This window comes from Pteronotus mesoamericanus, unplaced genomic scaffold, assembly GCF_021234165.1.
Source record: "Pteronotus mesoamericanus isolate MK-2021 breed Mesoamerican mustached bat unplaced genomic scaffold, CSHL_Meso_final contig_27, whole genome shotgun sequence".
NCBI lineage: Eukaryota > Metazoa > Chordata > Mammalia > Chiroptera > Mormoopidae > Pteronotus > Pteronotus mesoamericanus.
Window position 1 is genome coordinate 26,907,823 of NW_026555115.1, and position 25,083 is coordinate 26,932,905.

At 37.7% G+C, this 25,083-nt stretch overlaps 1 protein-coding gene and 1 pseudogene across 5 annotated transcripts in view; one reads left to right on the plus strand and one right to left on the minus strand.

Annotated features, from left to right (window-relative positions):
- Positions 1-25,083, minus strand: part of STXBP5L (syntaxin binding protein 5L) — a 402,439-nt gene that overhangs the window by 195,093 nt on the left and 182,263 nt on the right. For all 5 annotated transcript variants that reach the window (XM_054575243.1, XM_054575242.1, XM_054575241.1 and 2 more), the window contains exon 13: positions 895-1,042. In XM_054575243.1, the coding sequence (XP_054431218.1) occupies positions 895-1,042 (148 nt within the window). The remainder of the gene's footprint in view (positions 1-894; positions 1,043-25,083) is intronic.
- On the plus strand, positions 2,402-24,502 carry LOC129071617 (eukaryotic translation initiation factor 4E-like; annotated as a pseudogene).

Sequence of the window (25,083 nt, forward strand, 5' to 3'; positions counted from 1 at the left end):
TTTGTAAATTTATTTTTAATTTTAGAGAACTTAAAAATTTAAAGTGACAATATTTTAAAATAATGGTGAAAGATTTTCTTAGAAGTCAATAGCTATACAGTAAAGGAGGATAAAGTATGTAGTTATCTTTTAATTTTTTTATTCAGGAAAAGATCTAAATGTATAATTCCATAATCTTTAAAAACATTGATTTTAACAAAGATTACTATTCATATTAAAAAGTCAAAAAATATTTTCAATCATACAAATATAGTGCTGCTACATTTTCTACATGATCTACGTACTACCAAACTATTGTGGTGCCATTTAACACAGAATACTATGTTAATTGTGCTCCCCATACTCCCAGTGTTGTCCATCCCAATAGCCCTGTACAAATAACAGAAATCATAGTAGGTGGTCTAATACAATTGTAAGTATTTGTATCCTGTAGTAAATACAATAAAATGGAATTCCAGAAAGTTATTTAACTAATGACTTTTGATAATTATGTCTTATTGAACACCGGTTGATAAAAAATGATTAACTAGAAAAAGTTGACTTGAATTTATTAAAATATAATCTTTCATCCAAATTAATTTAAAGTAACATCTTAGAATTCAAATTTGTTACTTTAAATTTATACATAGTATATAAATATATATGAAATATAAGTACACCAATATATAACAATATACATATTATATAAGAAATTTATATTTCTATAGGTTTAAAGCTATGTACCATTTAGGAAATTTGAATTCCAGAGGTTATGTTTTTTATTGATTCCAGCTTCTGACTTCAAAAGAATTTAGTTCAAGTATTCTTTTATGGAAAGTAAGTAAATAGTTTGACAAAAAAGTGTAATCACATGATATGAATCCAAGACAATTTATTTTTAATTGTTACTTTTACCTTATTACTGTATCCTTGTTTTTTATGCTTAACTCCTATAGCGTAGAGTACTAGAATCAAATCTGGAGGGCAGTCAGCAAAGTAGGCTGTGCACGTTACTGGTGATTCATGAATGTCCATGGGATATGGATTTTCAAAGATTGGAAAACTAATAGATGAACACAATATATTAGGTTCATTTTGCAATGAAAAAAAAATACGATAAACTTATAAAGCAAATCCTGAAAACTTCTATATATTAATTATGCATTTCACTTGTTTTATGCATCATAAGAGTCATATGAACAAAAATGCTCTTTTGAAAATATTTACCTATAAAATATAATAAGGATATTGATAGAATTTTAAGTAAATTTTCTTTCAATAATTCAAAAATTCCACAATGATACTACTTTTACCTAAATATATAACATACTAAAGTATTAAAATATCTTAGTAAATTTGACATTTTTCACGGGAGATAATATATAAGTAAATGTTTTGTTTTGTTTTCTGCAGGAGTAATTTAAAGATGTATGTGATTATATCATGCTTGAGATAATTTCCTGCGTAAACTAGAGAACATACTGGGTATGCAAAATTATGGATGTAGTATATTTTATATCCTCAAGCCTACTAACAGGCATATAAGTATAGGACCAAATTAACAATTCTTATATCCATAATATATGTGTAGTTCTTACCAGATGTAACAGACACTAAAGAAATAGAATATTACCTTATGCTCCATCTGTTCCAGGTTTGTGTGATCATATTATTTCTGACATAATGTATGTTGCCTGGTGTGGGAGTTGGAGAGGGGCTACTAAAAATAATTTCCTTTCCCCACTGTTAGGAACTTAATTAGTAATTTAGTCCAATCTTCAGAGAGTATGGTATATGTGTGCACGTGTATGTGTGTGTATGCTACCGATGGTTTCCTAGATACAAATAGCAGTACATGCAAAATCAGATAGGAAGAACCAAGTTGTATTTAAAAAATGGCAAGTACGTTAAAATGGATGGAGTAGAGGTCCCTGTTACAGGGCAGAAATTATCAACATTTCTTAGATAGAACAATTGGAAGTAAAATAAATGAATCACCTTAAAGACCAGATCTACAAATTGGAATTTGATAATAGCAAGTAGTTGCTAGACCCCAGACAAGGTGAACAGTATAATACAAATGCTTGGAGAAAAATATCTTAGTATAATGGCAAAGAGTATGGAAAAAGATTTTTAAAAAGAAATAGGGAGAGGAAGATAGTGGGGATGTAGGTGGGAGCTGAGCCAACTTGCTCCTGCACCCAACTGGGACCCCTAGCCTATCTTCCAAAAAACAGAATGAACAGCCAAAGAATTCCAGATGACAGGAAGTTTAGTTAACAAAGCAGTGTTATCAGACAACCAGACCTACACCAGCAAGCCTATACACTTTTGGATTTTGGAAGCCAAAGTGTGCAGAGGATGCTTAAAAACAAGTGGAAAGGAGATTTTGTAGGCCAAAAGAAGGTCCCTGGACCCTGAGATGGAGACCGAGGCTGCCGCAGGAGCACTGGAGGAGAGCCAGGTCAGTGATAGCCACCAAGCAGTTCTCTGCCCTCCCAGAGTGGAGAAGTCTCACACCCATGCCAGTAGAGGCCTGGACATGTAAAGTCACTGGGGGTATAAAAAGGCAGTAAGTGACACACGACCAGCAGCGTACCATCGCTGCCAGCTAGGACAGTACCAGAGAAATTGTGGAGGCTGCCAGATAGGACAGTAACAGAGAAATTGGGGAGCTGGGTGACACCTGGAGCTGGGAGAAGAGATGGGATACAACTGGCCATGACCCAGATAGACTCTGGGCTGGTCAGAGAGTTGGACTGTGTGGAAAGTCAGGCACTTGTTAAGAGCAGCCAGCAGCACCCCAGGAAACTTCTCAATAAAAGAACTGAGCAGTCGTGTAGTGACCTGCCTCACACAATGGTCAGGCTAGTAAAGAGGGAAGATTGGAGGCACGATCTGCTATCACTCAGGGCACCTCGCAGATTGATCAAAGAGAGGGAAGCAGGGGTTCAGAGAGGCAGTGGCTCCCAGAGAGACTTCGTCCGATAGAGGAACTGAGCCACCATTCAGGGACCTTGTGGGCACACAGTGGTCAGGCCAACAAAGGAGGAAAAGGCACATGATTTGCTTCCACTCAATGTACCTCACAGACTGATCAAAGGGTTGCAAGATGAGGTGGATTATTGGTGCTGGCCTGGAGTAAATGTGCAGAGTGGACAGCATAGGCTGCACAGTGATCTGACGGTGTGGGCAGTAAACAGAGCACCTGTGTTATTGTAGCCCAGACCGAGCCCCATCCTCCTGGCAGAACAACAGGAAAGGAAAATAATGGAGCCCAGCCCCCTTCTGCCTGCAGGATTTGGAAAGACCTGCAAAACTGGTTTGGTCATGTAAAATTGGCATGAGGTTTTTTTTTTTTTTTTCTCAAAAAAAAAAGTAAGATCATAAAACCTGGAGCCCAGAGAAAACCAGAGACAATCTAGAAAGAAGTCAGAAGGCAAACACCAACAGCTGACACAAATTTCACTTTGCTATCTCTCAGAACTTGCATTTTTTAAATTTCTCTTCTTTCCATTTATTTAGTTTATTTTGTTTGGTTTGTTTCTGTTTGATTTGTTTTCCCCCCTGTCATATTGCATTTTAATTTTTCTTCTTTCACTTCACTCATATTCCAAATAACACACTATTCTTCATCTTTTACTCTTTATTGTTTTTAATCAGATTATATATTTCTTATCATACTATTGTTATTCCAAATCGCACAAAGCACCCTTCCCTGGTCTTAAACCATTTTACCATCTTTCTGAGCTTTATTACTGTTGTGGTTAACTTTATTTCCTCTCACACTACACCAAGTTTCTATCCCTCACTCTATTTCTCCTCCATCTAACCTTGTATAAGCATTCTCATTTCTTAAGTCAGATCACATTCTTTTACCCTTATTATAAGAGACATTTCTTTTTCAACTTTTATAAGCAGTGGCAAGTTGGGTAAAATATCATGGTTATCGCAGTACTCCTCCAAAAGGACTCCTATTTGTTCACTACTTGTTTGTACTTTAAATCCCATAGAATACTCTCCCACTGTCTTACTCCCTTTTGCCTTGGCCTTCTTCCTGATCAGTTGAATAAGGAATTTTATTTCATTGTTTTCTCTCTCCCTTTTGTTCCTTCTTCTTTTCTTTATGTATTCCCCCTCACTCAGCTGGGCTTTACTCCTTATATTTATTAGTTTGCTTCCCTGATCCTCATAATCATTTTTCTTTACTGTAGATATCTCATATTCACTTTTTGCTTTTCTACAATATTCTTATTCCTGTATCACCTTTATTAAACTTTATTCAGCAGTCATTGCTATCAACCCTGCTATGGTTTTTCTGCAATTTTGCTTCTGCTGGTCCAACATCTTTTCAAATTTACTTCAAACCTCACAGTATACTCTTCCCTCTTCTTACCCCATCATTCCCATGGCCCTTTTGTGTTTTGCTTACATTGCAAGTTTTTCTCTCTCCCTTTCTTCCCCTCAGTTCCATCCCAACTCTTACCAATTCTTCTCCCTCTTACCATACAACAACATTTCCCCCTCTTTTAGTTATCTCATACTCCCTTTGTCATATCTTATAATATCTGCAATCTCTCTTCACCTTTATTAATCTTATTTCAATTGAGGTAGAGACTGCTAATGTGGTAGGGGGGATTCTTTTTGCTGGTGTAGGTCTGGTTGTCTGATAACACTGCTTTGTTAACTAACAGCGGTAGAACGGCATACAAGACAAGGTGGGAGCTGTGAATACCAGTACACCTGTTAGAGGGGAGAACCCACCAACGAAGGAACCATTGACAGGTAAAGCCCAAGTACAACAAGAGAGCCTGATAAACAGAAGAAAGGGCAACCCTAGAGCGTCCAGGCAAGGAAATCAAAGAGCCTACACCACTGAGTCCCATAGAACCCCTACCACAGAAGTTCACCCTGAGAAGACAGCTGGCAAAGTAGAGCATCTGGAATCACAGAAACAAACAAAAAGAGTACCATAAAATGGGGGGAAAAGGAAAGAACCCAAAATTGAAAGGAATGGAAGTAAAAGAGTTAAATGAAATGGAGGCAAGGGAACTATCAGATATAGAATTAAAAAAAATGGTTATAAGGATGCTCAAGGAACTCACTGACAACTACAAGGAACTGAGTGAGAACTACAACAGTATTAAGTAGAAAACAGAAACAATAAACAATAACCAAGAAATGAAGAATACAATATCTGAAATAAAAAATATATATATATACTACAAGGAAGTACAAGCAGGTTAGATTAAGCAGAGGACCAAATTAGTGAGCAGAAAGACAAGGTAGAAAAAAATACTCAGGAAGTGCAATTACCTGGTAGAGCATGAAAAAAAATTAAACACCCAGGCAGAGCACAAAAAAAGATTTAAAAAATATGAAAATAGTTTAAGAGAACTGTGGGGAAACATGAAACACATTAGAATCATAGGATTACCAGAAGGGTTAGAAAAGAAGTAAGGTGCAGGGGATGGTAATGGCTGACGTCAAAAGCAGGTTGAGTGTTTGACAAAGCCATGCTTGACTGGCTTCCATCTGCAAAGTGGAGCAAGCCAGCAGCTGACAACAGCCAGAACCTGGGGGTGAGGGGGATTGGGTAGAAAACAGTTTACCACAAGCTTCAGCTGAATTGACTGCAGCCTTGGCAGAAGAAAGTTTTATCATTTAGGTAGTCTGGGAAATGAACAACCTTCACCTGCAGCTGGAAAACAATCTTGAGCTTCATCTAACCAACCCCCATAAAATAAATGCAGAGACCGTGTTCAGGCATTTTCTCTCCATCAGAGGACAATGACCCACCTGGCCCCCACTTTTCCTTAAACTGTCTTGTGTTGTATCTTTGAGTTGTGTTGTGTCTTTCTCAATCTCCCGTCGCCCCGACTCAAGGACCTCCACTCTGCGTGGGTTGCAGCAATAAGAAATAGTAAACTTGTTTGAAAAAACAGTAACAGAAAACTTCCCTAACCTGAAGAGGGGAAAAGCCATACAAGTTCAGGAAGTATAGAGGGTCCCAAACAAGAACCCAAAGAGGCTCACTCTAAGACAAATCATAATTAAAATGCCAAATCTGAAAGACAAAGAGAGAATCTTAAAGGCAGCAAGGGAGAAACAGGAAGTAACATACAAGGGAGCACGCATAAGGCTCACAGCTGATTTCTCAACAGAAACATTACAGGCCAGAATGGAATGGCAAGAAATATTCCAAGGCCTGCAACCAAGACTACTCTACCCAGCAAGGCTCTCAATTACAATGGAGGCAAAATAAGGAGTTTCCCTGATAAAATAAGGCTAAAAGAATACACCTCCACCAAGCGAGAACTGCAAGAGATGCTAAAGGGACTGTTTAGGAAGAGGAAGAAAAAGAGTGAGGGAGAGAGGAACTCAGGCACAAAGGGGAAAAAATTGAATAAGTACCAATCAATAATATCATTAAATGTAAATGGATTAAATGCTCCAATCAAAAGACATAGGGTAGCTGAATAGATAAGAAAACATGACCCACACATATGCTGCCCACAAGAGACCCACCTAGAAGAAAAGACCTACACAAATTTAAAGTGAAGAGTTGGAAAAAAATATTCCAGCCAAAAGCCAAGGAAAAAAAAAGCCATGGTACCAATACTTATATCAGAAAAAGTAGAATTCAAAACAAAGGTTATAAAAAGAGACACAGAAGGACACTTCATGATATTCAAGAAAAGAATCCATCAAGAAGACATAAACATTATAAACATATATGCACTCAGCATAGGATGACCCAAATATATAAGAAAAATCTTGGAGGACTTCAAGGAAGATATAGACAGCAATACATTGATTGCAGGGGATTTTAACACCCCACCATCAACAATAAATAGACCTTACAAACAAAATATCACCCAGGATATTGCAGCATTGAACAATGCTGGACTTAACTGATCAAATAGACTTAACTGAAAACATGTAGAACTCTTCATCCAGAAAAAGCAAAATACACATGCTTTTCAAATTACATGGAACATTTTCAAACATAAACCACATGATAGGACACAAATCAAGCCTCAACAAATTCAAGAAAATTGAAATTATATTAAGAATTTCCTTGGACCACAAGGGCCTGAATCTAGAAACCAGCCTCAAGGAAAAAACTCAAAAACATTAACATTCATGGAGATGCATGGCATGCTATTAAACAATGAATGGGTTAACAGTGAGATCAAGAAAAAAATTAAAAAGTTTCTGGAAACAAATGCAAATGAACATACAACAGTCTAAAATCTATGGGACACTGTGAAGGCAGTCCTGAGAGGGAAGTTCATAGCAAAACAGGCCTACCTAAAAATGACCTTACCATATATCCACAAGAACTGGAGGAACAAGAAACAGAGTCCACAACAAGCAGAAGGAAGGAAATAACCAATACGAGAGTAGAACTAAATGACATAGAGACTAAAAGAATAATTCAAAAGATCAATAACTCCAGGAACTGGTTCTTTGAAAAGATAAAATCTACAAGCCTTTAACAGAATTCATCAAGAAAAAAGGCAAGAGGACCAAAATAAATAAAATCAGAAATGAAAGCTGAGAGATTACAACTGATACCACAGATATGCGAAGGATTATAAAAAATTACTACAAACAACTACATGACAAGAAGTTTGAAAATCTTGATGAAATGGACAAATTTCTAAAAGCACAATCTTCCAAAACTGAATGAAGCAGAAAGCCTGAACAGACTGGTGAAATCACAGCAGGTGAAATTGAAGCTGTGATAAAAAAACTACCAGCACATAAAAGCCCTGGTCCAGATGGTTTCACAGGAGAATTTTACAAAACATTTAAGGAAGAACTAACCCCTATCTTTCTCAGACTATTCCAAAAAATCAAAGAAGAAGGAAGACTGCCAAACTCTTTTTATGAGGCCAGCATAATCCTAATCCCAAAACTAGATAAAGATACAACAAAAAAGAAAACTACAGGCCAATATTGCTGATAAACATAGATGTTAAAAACCTCAATAAAATATAGGCATACCACATCCACCATGATCAAGTGGGATTCATCTCAGGGATGCAAGGATGGTTCAATTTTCACAAATCAATAAATGTAAAACATCACATAAACAAAAGGAAAGGCAAAAATCACATGATCATATCAATAGAGGCAGAAAAAGTATTTGATAAGGTACTGCACCCATTTATGATAAAAACATTCAGCAAAGTGGGAGTAGAGGGAGCATATCTCAACACACAAAGGTCATATAAGAGAAACCTACAGCCAACATCATACACAATGTGCAAAAGCTAAAAGCTTTCCCACTAAGATCGGGAACAAGACAAGATTGTCCGCTTTCACCACTTCTAGTCAATGTACTAATGGAAGTTATAGCCACAGTGGTCAGAAAAAAGAAAAATAAAAGGCACCCAGATTGGAAAGGGAGAAGTAAAACTGTCATTGTTTGCAGATGACATGACAGAGTACATAGAAAACCCTACAGACTCCACCAAAAAACTGCACTACCTAGTAAGTGACTTGGCAGAACAGCAGCATACAAAGTTGATATTCGGAAATTGAAGGCATTTTTGTACACCAATGAACTATCAGAAACAGAAATCAGGGGGGGAAATCCCATTTGTTATAGCAACAAAAAAAATAATGTACCTAAGAATAAACCTAACCAAGGATGTAAAAGACCTATACTCAGAAAACTACACAACACTGAGAAAGAAATTAAGAAGGACACACAAATGGAAGCATATACTGTGTTAATGGACTGGAAGAATTAACATCATCAAAATGTCCATACTACCCAAAGCAATCTATAGATTTGATACAATCCTTATCAAAATACCAATGACATATTTCACAGATATAGAACAAGCATTTCAAGAAATTATATGGAACCAAAAACAACCCCAAATACCTCAGCAATTTTGAGAAAGAAGAACAAAGTAGGAGGGATCACAATACCTGATGCCAAACCATATTACAAGGCCACTGTAATTAAAACAGTGGTAGTGTACCTCTGGCCATGATGGAGATGCAGGTAGATACACTTTGACTCCTTGCACAACCAAAAGAAGGACAACAACACATTTAAAACAAAAAAATAACCAGAACTGCCAGAACATCAAACTGTATGGAGGTCCGACAACCAAGAAACTAAAGAAACATTCATCCAGACCAGTAGGAGGAGCAGAGATGGACAGCCAGGTGGCATGGCAAGGAGGTGGCTGGAGGACCAGGTGGGTGAGGCAGCACTGGTAGACCTGGCGGTCCCATATCTGCACGTGGATAAACTGTGAAGAACAGCTGTGGAACGAGACAGACTGCACAATTCAGGGTTCCTGAGCTGGAAAAGAAATTCTCAAAACATCTGAGGGTACAACCTGGTGGCAGTTGTAGCAGCTGAAGAAATTCCCAGTCTCACAGGAGAGTCTGTTGGAGAGGCTCATGGGTTGAAGAATGTAGAAAAACCCATCCACCTGGGAATCAGCACTAGAAGGGCCCAATTTGCTTGCGGGTAGTGAGGAAAGTGACTGAAAGCCGCCGAGAGCCGAGCAAGTGGCATTCTCTTTCGGATCTCTCCCAACAACATAGCGTCACAATGCAGCAACCTGGGTTGCCCCACCCTGGTGAAAACCTAAGGCTCTGCCCCTCCCAACGTAATAGGCATGCTGAGACAAAGAAATACAGCCCAAATGAAAGAAAGGATCAAAGCTCCAAAAACAGAACTAAGCAATTAACATACAGCCAACATATCAGATGCACAGTTCAAAACACTGGTAATCAGGATGCATGCAGAATTGGTTGAGTATGGTCTTGAAATGGAGGAAAAAGTGAAGGTTACATAAAATGAAATAAATGAAAATACTCATGGAACCAACAGTAAAGGGAAGGAAACTGGGACTCAAATCAACAACTGGGAGCAGTTGGAAGAGACAAACATTCAACCAGAACAGACTGATGAAACAAGAATTCAAAAAAATGAGGAGAGGCTTAGGAACCTCTGGGACAACTTTAAATGTTCCAACATCTGAATCAGGGGTGCCAGAAAGAAAAGAGGAAGAGTGAGAAATTGAAAACATATTTGAAAAAATAATGAAGGAAAACCTCTCCAATCTGGTGAAGGAAGTAGACGTCCAGGAGATCCAGGAAGCTCAGAGAGTTCCAAAGAAGGTGGACCCAAGGAAGCATACACTAAGGGACATCATAATTACATTACCCAAGATTAAAGATAAGGAGAGAAACTTTAAAGTAGCAAGAGAAAAGGAGACTCCTTTGTAGTTATCTACATATCCCATAAGAGTATCAGCTGGCTTATCAATAGAAACCTTACAGGCAAGAAGGGGCTGGAAAGTAGTATTCAAAGTAATGAAAAGCAAGGACCTACATTCAGGATTACTCTCTCCAGCAAAGCTATCATTTAGAATGGAAGGGCAGATAAAGTGCTTCCCAGATAAGGTCAAGTGAAAGTAGTTCATCATCACCAAGTTCTTATTACATGAAATGTTAAAGGAACTTATCTAAGAAAAAGAGGAAGATCAACAACTATGAATAGTTAAATGACAACAAAGTCACAACTATTAACAACGAAATCTAAGAAAATACAAAAACAAACTAAGCAAACAACTATAACAGGAACAGAATCATAAAAATGGAGATCACAAGACAGGGGGAGGGGAAGAATGGCAGGAAAGGTACAGGGAATAAGCAGCATAAATATTAGTTTAAAAATAGGCAGGCAGAGTTTAAGAATAGTATAGGAAATGGAGAAGCCTAAGAACTTAAATGTCCAACCCACAGTCAGGAACTAAGGGGGCTTCAGGTGGTGCAGGGTGGACAGGAATAAAGGGGAGAAAAAATGGGACAACTGTAATAGCATAATCAATAAAATATATATTAAAAAAACAGTGATAGTGGCATAAGAACAGACACATATATCAATGGAATAGAACAGATCCCAGAAAAAAACCTTTGTCTCTATGGTAAACTAATACTTGACAAAGGGGGCAGCAGCATATAAATGGAGTAAAAATAGACTCTCAACAAATGTTGGGAGATCTGGACAGCTACATGCAAAAAAATGAAATTTGACCACCAACTTACACCATACAAAGAAATAAAGTCAAGATGGATAAAACATTTAAATATAAGTCACAACGCCATAAAAGGCCTAGAGAAGAACATAGGCAGGAAAATCTCATATTCCATGCAGTGATACTTTTGCCTATATGTCCCTTGGAATAAGGAAAGAATGAACAAATGGGACTTCATCAGAATAAATAGCTGCATGGCAAAATGAAAAGGGAACCGAATGTATGGGAAAATATATTTGCCAATGATACCTCAACAAGGGTTTGATCTCCAAATTATATAAAAACTCACAGGACTCCACTCAAGGAATACAAACAATCCAATTAAAAATGGGTAAAGGACCTGAACAGATACTTCCTCAAGGAGGGCATACAGAGACCTCAGAGATAGATGAAAGGATGCTCAGCATTATTAGACATCACAGAGATTCAAATTAAAATCACATTGAGATAACACTTCACACAAATCAGAATGGTCATCATAAACAAATCAACAAACAACAAGTACTGACGAAGTTTAGGAGAAAAGGGAACCCTAGTACACTGTTGTTGGGAATGCAGTCTAGTGCACCAACTGTGGAAAACAGTATGGAATTTTCTCAAAAAACTGAAAATGGAAATACCTTTTCATCCAGCAATTCCACTGCTGGGATTATACCCTAAGAATCCTGAAACACCAATTCAAAAGAATCTAGGCACCCCAGTGTTCATAGCAGTGCAACTTACAGAGCTAAGTGCTAGAAGCAACCCAACTGCCCATCAGTAAATGAGTGGACTGAACAACTGTGGCACTTTTATACAATGGAATACTACACAACAGGAAGAAAGAAGGAGCTCTGAAAAAAAAATCAAGATGGTGAAGAAGTGAATGGGAGTCACACTGACCCCCTCCCAGGAACAATCTGGAATTACAATTAAATTGTGGAGAAAGCACCTGGAATAAACAACTGAACAATAGCAAGAGAGGGGCCTTATAACCTCAGACAGACAGAAGAATTAGCTTTAGCACAACCTCACTGGTAAGGTGGGTGGGGCGCCCACAGGCAGCAGCACCAGAAGGATATTGAAATGGCCACTTGGATCCCCCTGAGAAGAGCGGGGTCTAAACCATAAGCAGGGATCTCCAGCATACAGCACCAGTGCCCAAAAAGCACACAGGTAACAGCCAAGTACGACACGCAGCAGGGCTGCTCTCTGCCAGAGACAGTCAGCTGGAGATGCAAAGAGACTTTTAAAGGGCCAGCACATAAATTTAATTTGCAGCCACTTACCCTGGGCTCTGGCAAAAGCAGGGGCAGAGTGGGCTAAAGAGGCCTGAGGAGAGAATGGAGAAGGAGGCTTTGGGGAGATAACAGGAAGAGTAGCCAGCAGGATCCTGGTGCTGACTCATTCCCCATATGGTAGCAGCCATCTGCTTCAGGCAGACCACTCCTCTGAGTGGCAGCAGCAAGAGAGGATACAATAATCCTCCCCCAAGGAGGGACTCTGCCCCACCCTGTGCTGTCTAAGCTGGCCTGCTGAGTGCAGAGTGACCAGATTAACAGCTGAAGAAGACAGCCACAGAGAGTAGATTCCTGGAAGTCTCGGACAGATTGCTTAGGATCAGGCAGGGTCAACATCTGACATCATCAGAGGCAGATCCAAAAAGAAAAAACAGCAGTCTCCTTCCATAGAAGTTCACACCACAAAGTCAGGATATCAAGACAGATTGATTTAAGACGGAGAAACAAAAAAAAAGAGTCTCTCAAATAATGGGAAGACAAAGAAACACCCCCTAACTGAAGGGAAAGGAGGAATCCCAACAAAGAGAACTAAATGAAATAGAGGCAAGTAAACTATCAGATGCTGAGTTCAAAGCAATGGTTCTAAGGAAGCTCAATGAGCTCAGTGAGCTCAGAGAGAATTACAAAAAAAAACTCCAGGGAAACGATAAGGAACTTGCTTCAAATTATATCAGCATGAAAACGGACATAGAAACTATCAATAAGAGACAAGAGGAAATGAAGAATACAACTTCTGAATTGAAGAACACAGTAGGAGGAATCAAAAGCAGGCTCAATGAAGCAGAGGATCGAATCAGCGAGCTGGAGGATAAGGTAGAAAAAAACACCCAGAAAGAGCAAGAAAATGAAAAAAGACTCAAAAAGAATGAAGTGGCATTTAGGGAAATTCAGGACAACCTGAAACATAATAATATTCATATAATAGGGATACCAGAAGGAGAAGAGGAGCAAGGGATAGAGAACCTGTTTGAGAAAGTTATGATGGAGAACTTCCCTAACTGGAGGAGAGAAAAAGTGGTTGAGACATCCAGGCAGCAGGCAAGTCTTAGGGTGCTTTGGTCCTTTTTCTGATTTGCCCCAGGCCTGGTACTCGTGGCTGTTGATCTCGATTTGCAGCTTGGCCCCTCCCATACCCACACAGTTCCAGCAAAGGCAGCTACCTATCTTGGATCAAACTGTATCTCCCAACAGGTAGTACCAGGCTGACACCAGGCCATGTTTAACATTTTTCTGTGCCGGAGTCTCTCTCAAGAAGCCACAGAACAAATACACCCTGTGGGTGGCCTCAGGCCACAACAGCACACCACGCAACTAGCTCCACAAGAGGTGCCTCCAAAAAGAAGTCTGAGCAGGCATCAATTTCAGCTGGAGAAAATTCCAATTCATGGGGTGAACACTTATATATATAGGACCTCATATATTGTGATCTTGGCTACTACTCACAGCCAGCCAGCCTGAGGGTAAATCCCATACCTGATGAGCCAACAGCAATCAACACTCAACTACATCAAAAGGGAGCACATAAGTGACACAAGGGGCACTTCTGGAGCAGCAGGATCAGGTGATCAAGAAAACTGTGCCACTGGACCCCACAGGACACCTACTACATAAGGCCACCACACCAGGAGTTGGAGACACAGGTCTACCTAACATAGAAACACAAAGGGGCAGCCAAAATGAGGGGAAAAAAGAAATGTCCCAAATAAAAGAACAGGAAAAATCTATAGAAAATGAACTAAATAAAATGGAGTCAAACTCACAACAATGATTATAAGGACTGTCAAGAAAGTAAGTGAGAATTTCAAAAAAGACAAAACAAGCATTAAAAAACAATAGAAACCAAAAAAGAACCAGTCAGAAATAAAGAATAAAATGGCTGAAATGAAGAATACACTAGAAGGAATCATCAGCAGATTAGATGAAGCAGAGGATGAATCAGAGATCTGTAAGATAAAGCAGCAAAGGAAAAAAAACACGATCACAGCAACAAAATTTTTTAAAAATGAGGATAGTTTGAGGAACATCTGAGACAACATAAAGTGTAACAACATTCACATCATAGGAATATCAAAAGATGAAAAGAGAGCAAGGGACTCGGACTCTACTTGAAGAAATAGTAACTGAAAACTTCCTTAACTTGGTAAAGAAAAAAGAAGCACAAATTCAGGAAGTGCAGAGTCCCAAACAAGATGAACCCAAAAAGGCCCACAGCAAGACACATCATAATTAAAATGGTAAAGGCTAAAGACAAATAAAGAATCTTAAAAGTAGCAAGAGAAGGACAGCTACCTACAAAGAAATTCCCATAAGACTGTGAGCAGGTTTCTCAACAGAAAATTTTCATGCCAGAAGGCATTGGCACAAACTATTCAAAGTGTTGAAAAGGAAAGATCTACAACCAAGACTACTCTATCCAGCAAGGCTATCATTTAAAATTGAAAAAGAGATAAATCTTCCTGGAAAAGAAAAACCTAAAAAGATTCATCACTACCAAATGTTGAGGGGTTTCTTTAGGAAAAATAAAAGAATATTTTATACACCAATAATGAACTATCAGAAAGTGAAACTAAGAAAACAATCCCATTTAGCCCTAGCTGGTGTGGCTCAATGGATTGAGCACTAGCCTTGAATCAAAATGTCACCAGTTCGATTCCCAGTAGAGGGCACATGCCTGGATTGCAGGCCAGGTCCCCAGTAGGGGGCGTGCAAGATGCAACCACACAGTGATGTTTCTCTCTCTCTCTTTCTCCCTCCCTTCCCTTCTCTAAAAGTAAATAAATAGATAGATGATAGATAGATAGATGATAGAAAACAATCCCATTTCCAAATCCATCAAGAAATTAAAATACCTAGAATCAATTTAACCAAGGATGTAAAACACCTGTACTGGGTAAATTATAAAACACTAAAAAAGAAGCTGAAGAAAATACAAATAAGTGGAAGCATATACTGTACTCATGGATAGGGAGAATTAACATCATTAAAATGTCCAACTACCAAAAGCAATCTACAGAGTCAACATAATTCCTATCAAGATATGAGTAACATTTTTCACACAACTAGAACAAGTATTTCAAAAATTTACATGGGACCACAAAAGACCCAAATAGCCACAGCAGTCTTGCAAAAGGAGGACGAAGTTGGGGAAATCATGCTACCTGATATCAGATTATATTACAAAGCAACAGTAATCAAAACAGCATGGTATTGCCATAAGAGCTGACATGTAGATCAATGGGAAAAAACAGAGTCCAGATATAAACATGTGCCTAAATGGTCAGTTAATATATGACAAAGGAGACAAAAACATTCAATAGGGTAAAGACAGTCTATTCAATAAATGGTATTGGGAATACCAGACAGATACATGCAAAAATAAAACTAGACTATCTTCTTCTACAACATAAAACAATGGGGTTGGGATTGACTGGGAGCAGGGGTGGGGGCAGGTCAGGTTACAGCAATGATGAAAAATGTGGGAAAATTGTAACTGAACAATAAAAAAGGAAAAACCTATTATTTTAAAAATTAAAAATTATCAAAATGGATTAAAAATTTAAATGTAGACTCGAAACCCTAGATCTCCCAGAAGAAAACATCAGCAATAAACTCTGATATTTCTCTTAGCAATATTTTTTATGATGTATCTCCTCAGGCAAGGGAAACAAAAAATAATAGTAAATGAAAGAAAAACTACATCAAACAAAAAAGTTCTTGCACAGCAAAGGAAATCATCAACAAAATTAAAAGACAACTTAGTGAATGGAAGAAAATATTTGACAATGATACATCTGATAAGGAGTTAATATCCAAAATTTATGAAGAACTCATATAAGTCAACATTAAAAAAAACCAAACAATCCAATTTAAAAAAGGGAAGAGAGAAGAGAGATCCAAGATGCCAGAGGAATAAGTGAAAGCTACACTCATCTCTCCCCAAGACCAATCTGGAATTACAACTAAATTGTAGAAAAACCATCTTGAATAACCAACTGAACATTAGTTTGAGAGAAGCCTTACAACCATGCACATACAGAACAAAACACTTCAGCACAATGTGGCTGGTAGGGAGTATGAAGGAGACTTGAGAGGGCTGGCTGGGCTCCCACAGACCATAGCTGAAGTGCCAGAGGGATGTTTCAGTGGCCAGGGGTGCCCCCTGAGAGTGTGGTCTAAACCCCAAGGTGGGATCCTCAATCTACAGCATCAGAGGCAGAAAAGAACCTAGATAACATCCAGCTGTGAAAAGCAGCAGGGGTTCTATCTCCCAGGAAGAGTTTGATAGAGATGCAGAGAGCTATTAAGGGCTAAAGCAAAGTTTCATTTGCAGCTGCTTACCCTGGATGCTGGCAAAGGGAGGGCAGAATGGACTAGAGACTCTTGATGAAAGTTTGGGTTTGGTGGTTCTGAGGGGAGAACTGATGGAGCAGCTGCCAGGATCTATGTGCTAAGTCATCCCTCACCTTGCAGGAGCCATCTCTCTCCAGCAGTACACTCCTTTCTGAACAGCATCAGCTTGAGGAGAAGCAATACCCCCGCCTACAGGAATTACTCTGCCTTACCCTGTGGTGTTTAAGCCTGATGGCTGATAACAGATTGATTAGATTAACAAAATTATCAGATTAATGGCAGATTAATTTAACATCAAAGGCAGAAAATACAGAGAAGCAGCCAAAATGGGAAGGAAAAGAAATAGATCCTGAATGAAAGAACAAGAGAATTTTCCAGAAGAACTAGATGACAAGGAAGGAAGCAATGTATCATACAGAGAGCTTAGAGTATTGATTATGAAGATATTCAACAGCATGAAAAAAAACCCCCACAGAGAAACCACAAAAAGGATCAGTCAGAAATAAAGAATGCAATATGTGAGCTTAATAATACACTGGAGGGAATAAGCAGTAGGTTAGATGAAGCAGAGGACCAAATCAGTGTTTTGGAAGACATGCAGGAAAAAACAATCAGGCAGATTGGCAAAAAGAAAAAAAAAATTTTTAAATTAGGATAGCTTAAGAAAGCTATCCTTTCTTAAGGATAGTTAAGAAAGTTAAGAAACATCTTGGACAACATGAAGCATTACAACATCCTCATCATGGGAATACCAGAAGTAGAAGACAGTGAGCAAAGGATTGAGGACCTATTTGAAGAAATAATAACCAAAAACTTCCCTAATGTGGTGAAGGAAAAAGTTGCAGAAGTCCAGGAAGATCAGAGTCCCAAACAAGTTGAACTCAAAGAGACCTACACCTTGACACATCATAATTAAAATGACAAGGCTTCAAGATAGGAAGAGAATACTAACAGCTGCAAAAGAAAAGCAAGTAGTTGTCTACAAAGGAGCACCAATTAGACTATCATCTGATTTCTTATCAGAAAACCTTCAAGCCAGAAGGGAGTGATGTGAATATTCAAGATGATGAAAAGCGACCTAAAACCAAGGCTACTTTATCCAGCAAGGCTATCATTGAAAACTGAAGGAGAAATAAGGAGGTTCCCAGAAAAGAAAAAGCTAAAGCACTTTGTAAACACCAAATCAATACTGCAACAAATTTTAAAGGACTTGCAGGAAGAAGAAGAAGAAGAAAGAAGAAAAAGAAGAAAGTAGAGAGGAGGAAGAGGTGGGGAGGAGGAGAAAAAGATAAAGGAAAATAAAAACCCAGAGGAAAGCAGTCTGACAATTAAATGACACTACAAATGTATCTATCAATAATCACTTAAAATATAAATGGCTTAAATGTTCCAATCAAAAGACAGAGGATAGCCGATTGGATAAGAAAACAAGACACATATATATGTATATCGCCTTGAAGAAACCCATCTAAGATCAAAATATACACACAGGCTAGAAGTAAAGGGTTGGAAAAAGATATTTCATGCAAATGGAAAAGGAAAGAAAGCTGTGATAGCACTACTTATATCTAACAAAATAAACTTTCAAACCAAGGCTATAGTAAGAGAAAAAGAAGGATACTACATATTGATAAAGAGAACAATCCAACAAAGGGATATAACCATTGTATACATTTACATATCCAACATAGGAGCACCTCAATATGTAAAGGAAATCTTGATGGACATAAAAGGAGAGACTGACAGAAATACAATCATCCTTGGGGGTTATGACACCCCATTGACTTCAATACATAGATCTTCTTGACAGAAAGTCAACAAGGAGACAGTGGTCTTAAATGACACCCTAGAACAAAGGGATTTAATTGATATCTTCAGACCATTTCACCCCACAGCAGCAGAATATACATTTTTTTCAAGTACGCCTGGAACATTTTCTAGGATAAACCAACCATATGTTATGACACAAAACAAGTCTCAATAGATTTAAGATGATTCAAATTATATCAAGCATCTTCTATGACCACAACACTGTGAAACCAGAAGTCAACCACAAGAGGAAGGCTGAAAAACACACAAAGACATGGAAACTAAATAACATGTTATCAAACAGTGAATGGGTCAATGATAAGATCAGGAAAGAAATAAAAAGATACCTTGAAACAAGTAAAAATGAGGCCATAACAATCCAAAATCTACGGGACACTGGGATAGCAATCCTAAGAGGGAAATTCAAAGCATTATAGGCCTATTCCAAAAAACAAGAAAAAGCTCAAATAAACAATCTAAATTCACACTTTAAGGAATTTGAAAAGGAATAACAAACAAAGCTCAATATGAGCAGAAGGAAGGAAATAATTAAGATAAGAGCAGAAATAAATGGAGTCTTAAAAAATGATATTAAAGATCAATGAATCCAAGAACTGGTTCTTTGAAAAGATAAAGAAGATTGACAAACCTTTAACTAGACTCATCAAGAAAAAAAGAGGACCCCCCAAAATATAAAATCAATAATAAAAGAGTAGAAATAACAGCAGACACCAAAGAAATACAATGGATTGTAAGAAAATATTAAGAATAATTATATGCCAACAAACTCGACAACCTGGATGAAATGGAGAAATTCCTAGAAACATACAATTTCCCAAAAATAAATCAGGAAGAAGAGAATCTGAATAGACAGATTACACCTAATAAAACTGAAGCAGTAATAATAATAAAAAAATTCCTTACAAACAAAAGCCCTAGACCAGATGGCTTCACAGGTGGATTTTACCAAACATTCTGGGAACTAACACCTCTCCTTCTCAAACTATTTAATAAAATTCAAGAGGATAGAAGGCTCCCAAACTCATTTTATGAGGCCAGCATTATAGTAATTCCAAAACCAGATAAAGACACTACAAAGAAGTCCTAGAGGAGAACATTGGCAGGAAACTCTTAGATATCCCATGCAGCAATTTTTTCACCGATATGTCTCCTAAAGCAAGGGACATAAAGGAAAGAATAAACAAGTGGGACCTCATCAAAAGAAGAAGCTTCTGCATGGCTAAAGAAAACATCAGCAAAGTGAAAAGGGAGCCAACCGTATGGGAAAATATATTTGCTAATGATACATCAGATAGAGGTTTGATCTCCAAGATATATAAAGAACTCACTCAACTCCACTCCAAGAAGACAAACGATCCAATCAAAACATGGGCAAAGGACCTGGGTGGACACTTTTCCAAGGAGGAGATCCAGAGGGCCCAGAGGCATTTAAATGGATGCTTAGCATCACTAGCCATCAGAGAAATGCAGATCAAAACCACCATGAGGTACCACCTCACACCGGTCAGAATGGTCAGCATAAACAGATCAACAAACAACAGGTGCTGGCGAGGTTGTGGAGAAAAGGGAACTCTAGTACACTGTTGGTGGGAATGCAGACTGGTGCAGCCATTGTGGAAAGCAGTGTGGAATTTCCTCAGAAAGCTGAAAATGGAACTGCCTTTTGATCCAGTGATTCCCCTGCTGGGACTATACCCTAAGAATACCAAAACGCCAATACAAAAGAACTTATGCACCCCAATGTTCATAGCAGCACAATTTACAATACCAAGTGTTGGAAGCAACCTAAATGCCCATCAGTAGATGATTGGATCAAAAAGTAATGGTACATATACACAATGGAATACTACGCAGCAGAAAGAAAAAAAGAACTACTAAACTTCGCAACAGCATGGATGGAACTGGAGAGCATTATGCTAAGCGAAATAAGCCAGGGGGCGAAAGACAAATACCATATGATCTCACCTATAAGTGGAACCTAACCAACAATACAAAGATGCAAGGAAAATAAGACCAGCAACACTGAAAGGAAAAGAAATCAACAGAGACAAGAGGGAAGGCGGGGGGAGGCGGAGAAAAGGAAGGGAAGGGGAAAGTCAAGGAACATATAGCAAGGACACATGGACAAAACCAAAGGGGAAGAGCTGAGGGAGGGAAGGGAGAGGGGGAAGAGAAAGTGGTGGGGGGTAGGCAGAGACAAATGTATTTGAAAAAATAAATAAATAAATAAATAATTTAAAAAAAAAGAAAAGAAAATTATAGGCCAATATCACTGATGATCATAGATGCTAAAATCCCCAACAAAATATTAGCAAACTGAATACAGTAATGCATCAAAAAGATCCTAAACCATCATCAAGTGGGACTTATTCTGGGAATGCAAAGATGGCACAACATTGGCAAATCAATAATATGATTCACCTCATAAACAAAATGAAGGATAAAACCACATGATAATATCAATAGATACAGAAAAAGCTTTTGATAAAATCCAGCACCTATTTATGATAAAAACTTTCAGCAAAGTGGGGATAGAGAGAACATACCTAAACATAATAAATGCTATATATGACAAACCCACTGCTATCATCATATACAATGGGCAAAAACTACTGGCATTCTCCTTAAGATTGGGAATAAGACAGGAATGTCTGCTTTCACCTCTCTTATTCAATATAGTACTGGAAGTCCTAGCTGTGAGAAGTCAGACAAGAAGAAATAAAAGGCATCCAAATTGGAAAGGAAGTAGCAAAACTCCCTTTATTTGCAGACGACATGATACTGTACATAGAGAACCCCAAAGGTTCCACCAAGAAACTACTAGAAATGATAAGTGAATTCAGCAAAGTAGCAGTATACAAAATTAATACTCAGAAACCAGTTGCTTTTTTTATGCCAATAACAAAATAAAAGAAATGGAAATTAAGAAAGCAATCCTATTCACAATTGCTCCAGAAGAATAAAATACCTAGGAATAAACCTAACCAAGGGTGTAAAAGACTGGTCCTTGGAATATTATAAGTCACTGAAGAAAGAAATTAAGATACAAATAAATTGAAGCACATACCATGTTCATGGATAGGACAAATTAACATCATTAAAATGTCCATACTACCCAAAGCAATCTATGGATTCAAAGCAATTCCTATCAAGATTCCAATGACATATTTCACAGAACTAGAAAAAATATTTCAAAAATGTAGATGGAACCACAAAAGGCCCCACATAGCAACAGCGATTCTGTAAAAGAAGAACAAAGTTGGAGGAATCATGTTACCTAATATCAAACTGCACTACGAGGCCGTAAAAATCAAAACAGACTGGTACTGGCATAAAAACAGACACACAGACCAATGGAACAGAATAGAAAATCCAGAAACAATCCCACACCTTTACAGTCAATTAATATTTAACAGAGGAAGCAAGCACATACAATGGGCTAAAGACAGTTTATTCAATAAATGGTGTTGGGAAAATTGGTCAGATATGTGCAGAAAAATGAAATGAGACCACTTTCCTACACCATCCACAAGAATAAATTCAAAATGGATCATAGACTTACATGTTAGACCTGAAACCATTAAAATCCTAGAAGAAAACATAAGCAGCAAAATCTGGGATATTGCTTATAGAAATATTTTTACTGGATATAGCTTCCAGGCAAGGGAAACAAAAGAAAAAATAAACAAATGGGACTTCATCAAACTAAAAAATTTTTGTCCAGCAAAGGAAATTATCAGCAAGATAAAATGACAACCCACTGAATGGGAGGACATATTTGCCAATACATCTGATAAGGGGTTAATATGAAAAATTTATAATGAATTTACAAAACCCAACACCAAAAAACCAAACAACCCAAATGAAAAATGAGCAAAGGACCTGAACAGACACTTGTACAAGGAGGACATACCAATGGTTAATAGGCATATGAAAAGATGCTCAACATCACTAATCACCAGAGAAATGCAAAGTAAAACCACAGTGAGATTCCATCTCACACCTGTCAGAATGGCTGTCATCAATAAATCAACAAACAAGTGCTGTCAAGGTTGTGGAGAAATGGCAACCCTTTTGCACTGTTGGTCAGAATGCAGACTGGTGCAGCCACTGTGGAAAGTGATATGGAGATACCTCAAAAAATTAAAAATGGATCTGCCTTTTCCCAGCAATCCCACTCTGGGAATATATCCAAAGATATATTTGAAAGAATATAAGCACCATTATATTCACTGCAGCATTATTTACAATCATCAAGATATGGAAGCAGCCCAAGTTCACATCAATAGATGAGTAGATAAAACAACTATGGGACATTTACACATTGTAATACAACTTGGCTGTAAAAAAGAAGAAAGTTTTACCCTTTGTAACGGTATGGATGGACCTGGAGAACATTTTGCTAAAAGAAATAAGCCAGTTAGAGAAAGACAAATGCCATATGATTTCACTCATATATGGAATCTAATGAACAAACTGAACTAACAAGCAAAACAGACGCAGGCTCATAGATAGAGAACTGATGACAGCTGGTGTGGGGTTGGAGGTGGTTAAGGGGTAGAGGGATTGAGAGAAAAAAGAAAAAGGACTCCTTGACATGGACGACAGGGTGGTGATTGCTGGGGGAGGTGGGTATAAGGGATGAAATGGTAATGGGAAAAAATATTATAAAGATTATATATATTTTAAAAATGGGCAAAGAACCTGAAGAAACACTTCTTCAACAAGGACACACAGATGGCCAATATACATATGAAAAGGTGCTCTATATCACTAATAAAAAGAAAAATGAGAATTAAAATCACATTAAGATATCCCCTCACATTAAACAGAATGGCTATTATCAAAAAATCAACAAAGAACAAGTGTTGGTGAGAATATGGTGAAAAAGGAAGCCTACTGCTACACTGTTGGTGGCAATGCAGATTGGTGTAGCCACTGCGGAAAACAGATGGAAGGTCCTCAAAGTCAGAGAGAGAAAGACAAATATCATATGACTGTACTTATAAGTGAAATCTAAAGGAAAAATAATTGAATAAAGAAACAGATTACTAGATACAGAGAACAAATTGTTGGTTGGTAGATGGGAGGGGTATGAGGGGAAGGGTTAAAGTTAAAACAGTGAGGGAATTAAGTCATACAAACTGGTAGTTATAAAATAGTCATGAGGATATAAAGTACAGCATAGGAAGTCTAGTCATTAATCTTGTAATAACTACATTTGGTGACAATGGGTACTGGAAATATCAGGGAAATCATTTTGTAAAGTATATGACTGTCTAATTAACCACCGTGCTGTACACCAGAAACTAATATAAATAATGCTGAAAGTAAAGTGTAACTGAAAAATAAGAATTATAATTAATCTCAAAAAATTAATTAAAAAAATAAAAATATAGTGTAGAATTAAGAGAAAGAAAAAAAATAGTCAAGATGGCCAGTCATGATGGCAAAGTATGTAAAGACAGTATTTGCCTCCTCCCACAACCAAGTCAAAATTACAACTAGCCCTGGAAAATGCCTCTAAGTCTGATACTGTTGAAGACTTTTGAGCTTGGTACAACCATATATGGTTGTCTAGTAAGTTAGTGCCTTGCTGTGACTACTCAACTTTTGAGGATGGTATTGAGCCCCCGGGGGAAGATGAGAAAAATAAATAAGGAGGATGATGGTTAAGAGCATTGAACAAACAGCAGAGACAAGTGACTAAATGCTATTGGCTAAAGACACTGCTGTGCCTTATTGGAGAATCTTTTGATGACTACAATGATGATGTCTGTGAAGCTGTTGTCAATGTTAGAGCTAAAGGAGATAAGATAGCAATATGGACTACTTAATGGGAAAACAGAGAAGTTGTTACACATATAAGGAGGGTATACTAGGAAAAGTTAGAATTTCCTCCAAAGATAATGATTGGCTATCAGTCCTATGTAGACACAGCTACTAAAAAAGCTACAACCACTAAAAAATAGGTTTGTTGTTTAAGAATAAACCTTCTGTATTTCCATTTCTTTCGTTCTATTTTGCTTATTTGTTTGTTTTGTTGATTGCTATCATCATTTATAACAAACATGTGTAGCAGGGAAGACAGTGTTCATCAAATGTTCTATTGTCCATGTAAAGGAATGGAAAGCACCATTCTTACTGCAGTATTCTGTTTGTTCTTATTGCCCATAACATAATGAGAAAAAAAAAAGTAAAAGAGGGCCTCCATCTTGTCTGCTCCCAAAATGTGCCATTTTCCTTCAGTCAATAGACCAGCATATGGCCCCACAGTACATCGTACAAGTTTTCGTAACAGTTACTTTTGCTTAGGTAAACAACAGGAATGTGATCCATTTTGTTTGTCCTGTTTTATAAACATTAGGTGCTGCCTTTAAAATCTATGATTTTCTCAGTGTTCTGTTAACTCTTCTAGTGTAGTTTTCATTATTGAACCAAATTACGTATCTGTAATTATAGCAAAACAATAGTCCCCATAAAGAATATTTACCACCTAAAAATATTAGGTTGGCCAAAAATTTTGTTTATTTTTTTCCATACCATGGCTCTGTAGTGCTTTCTTG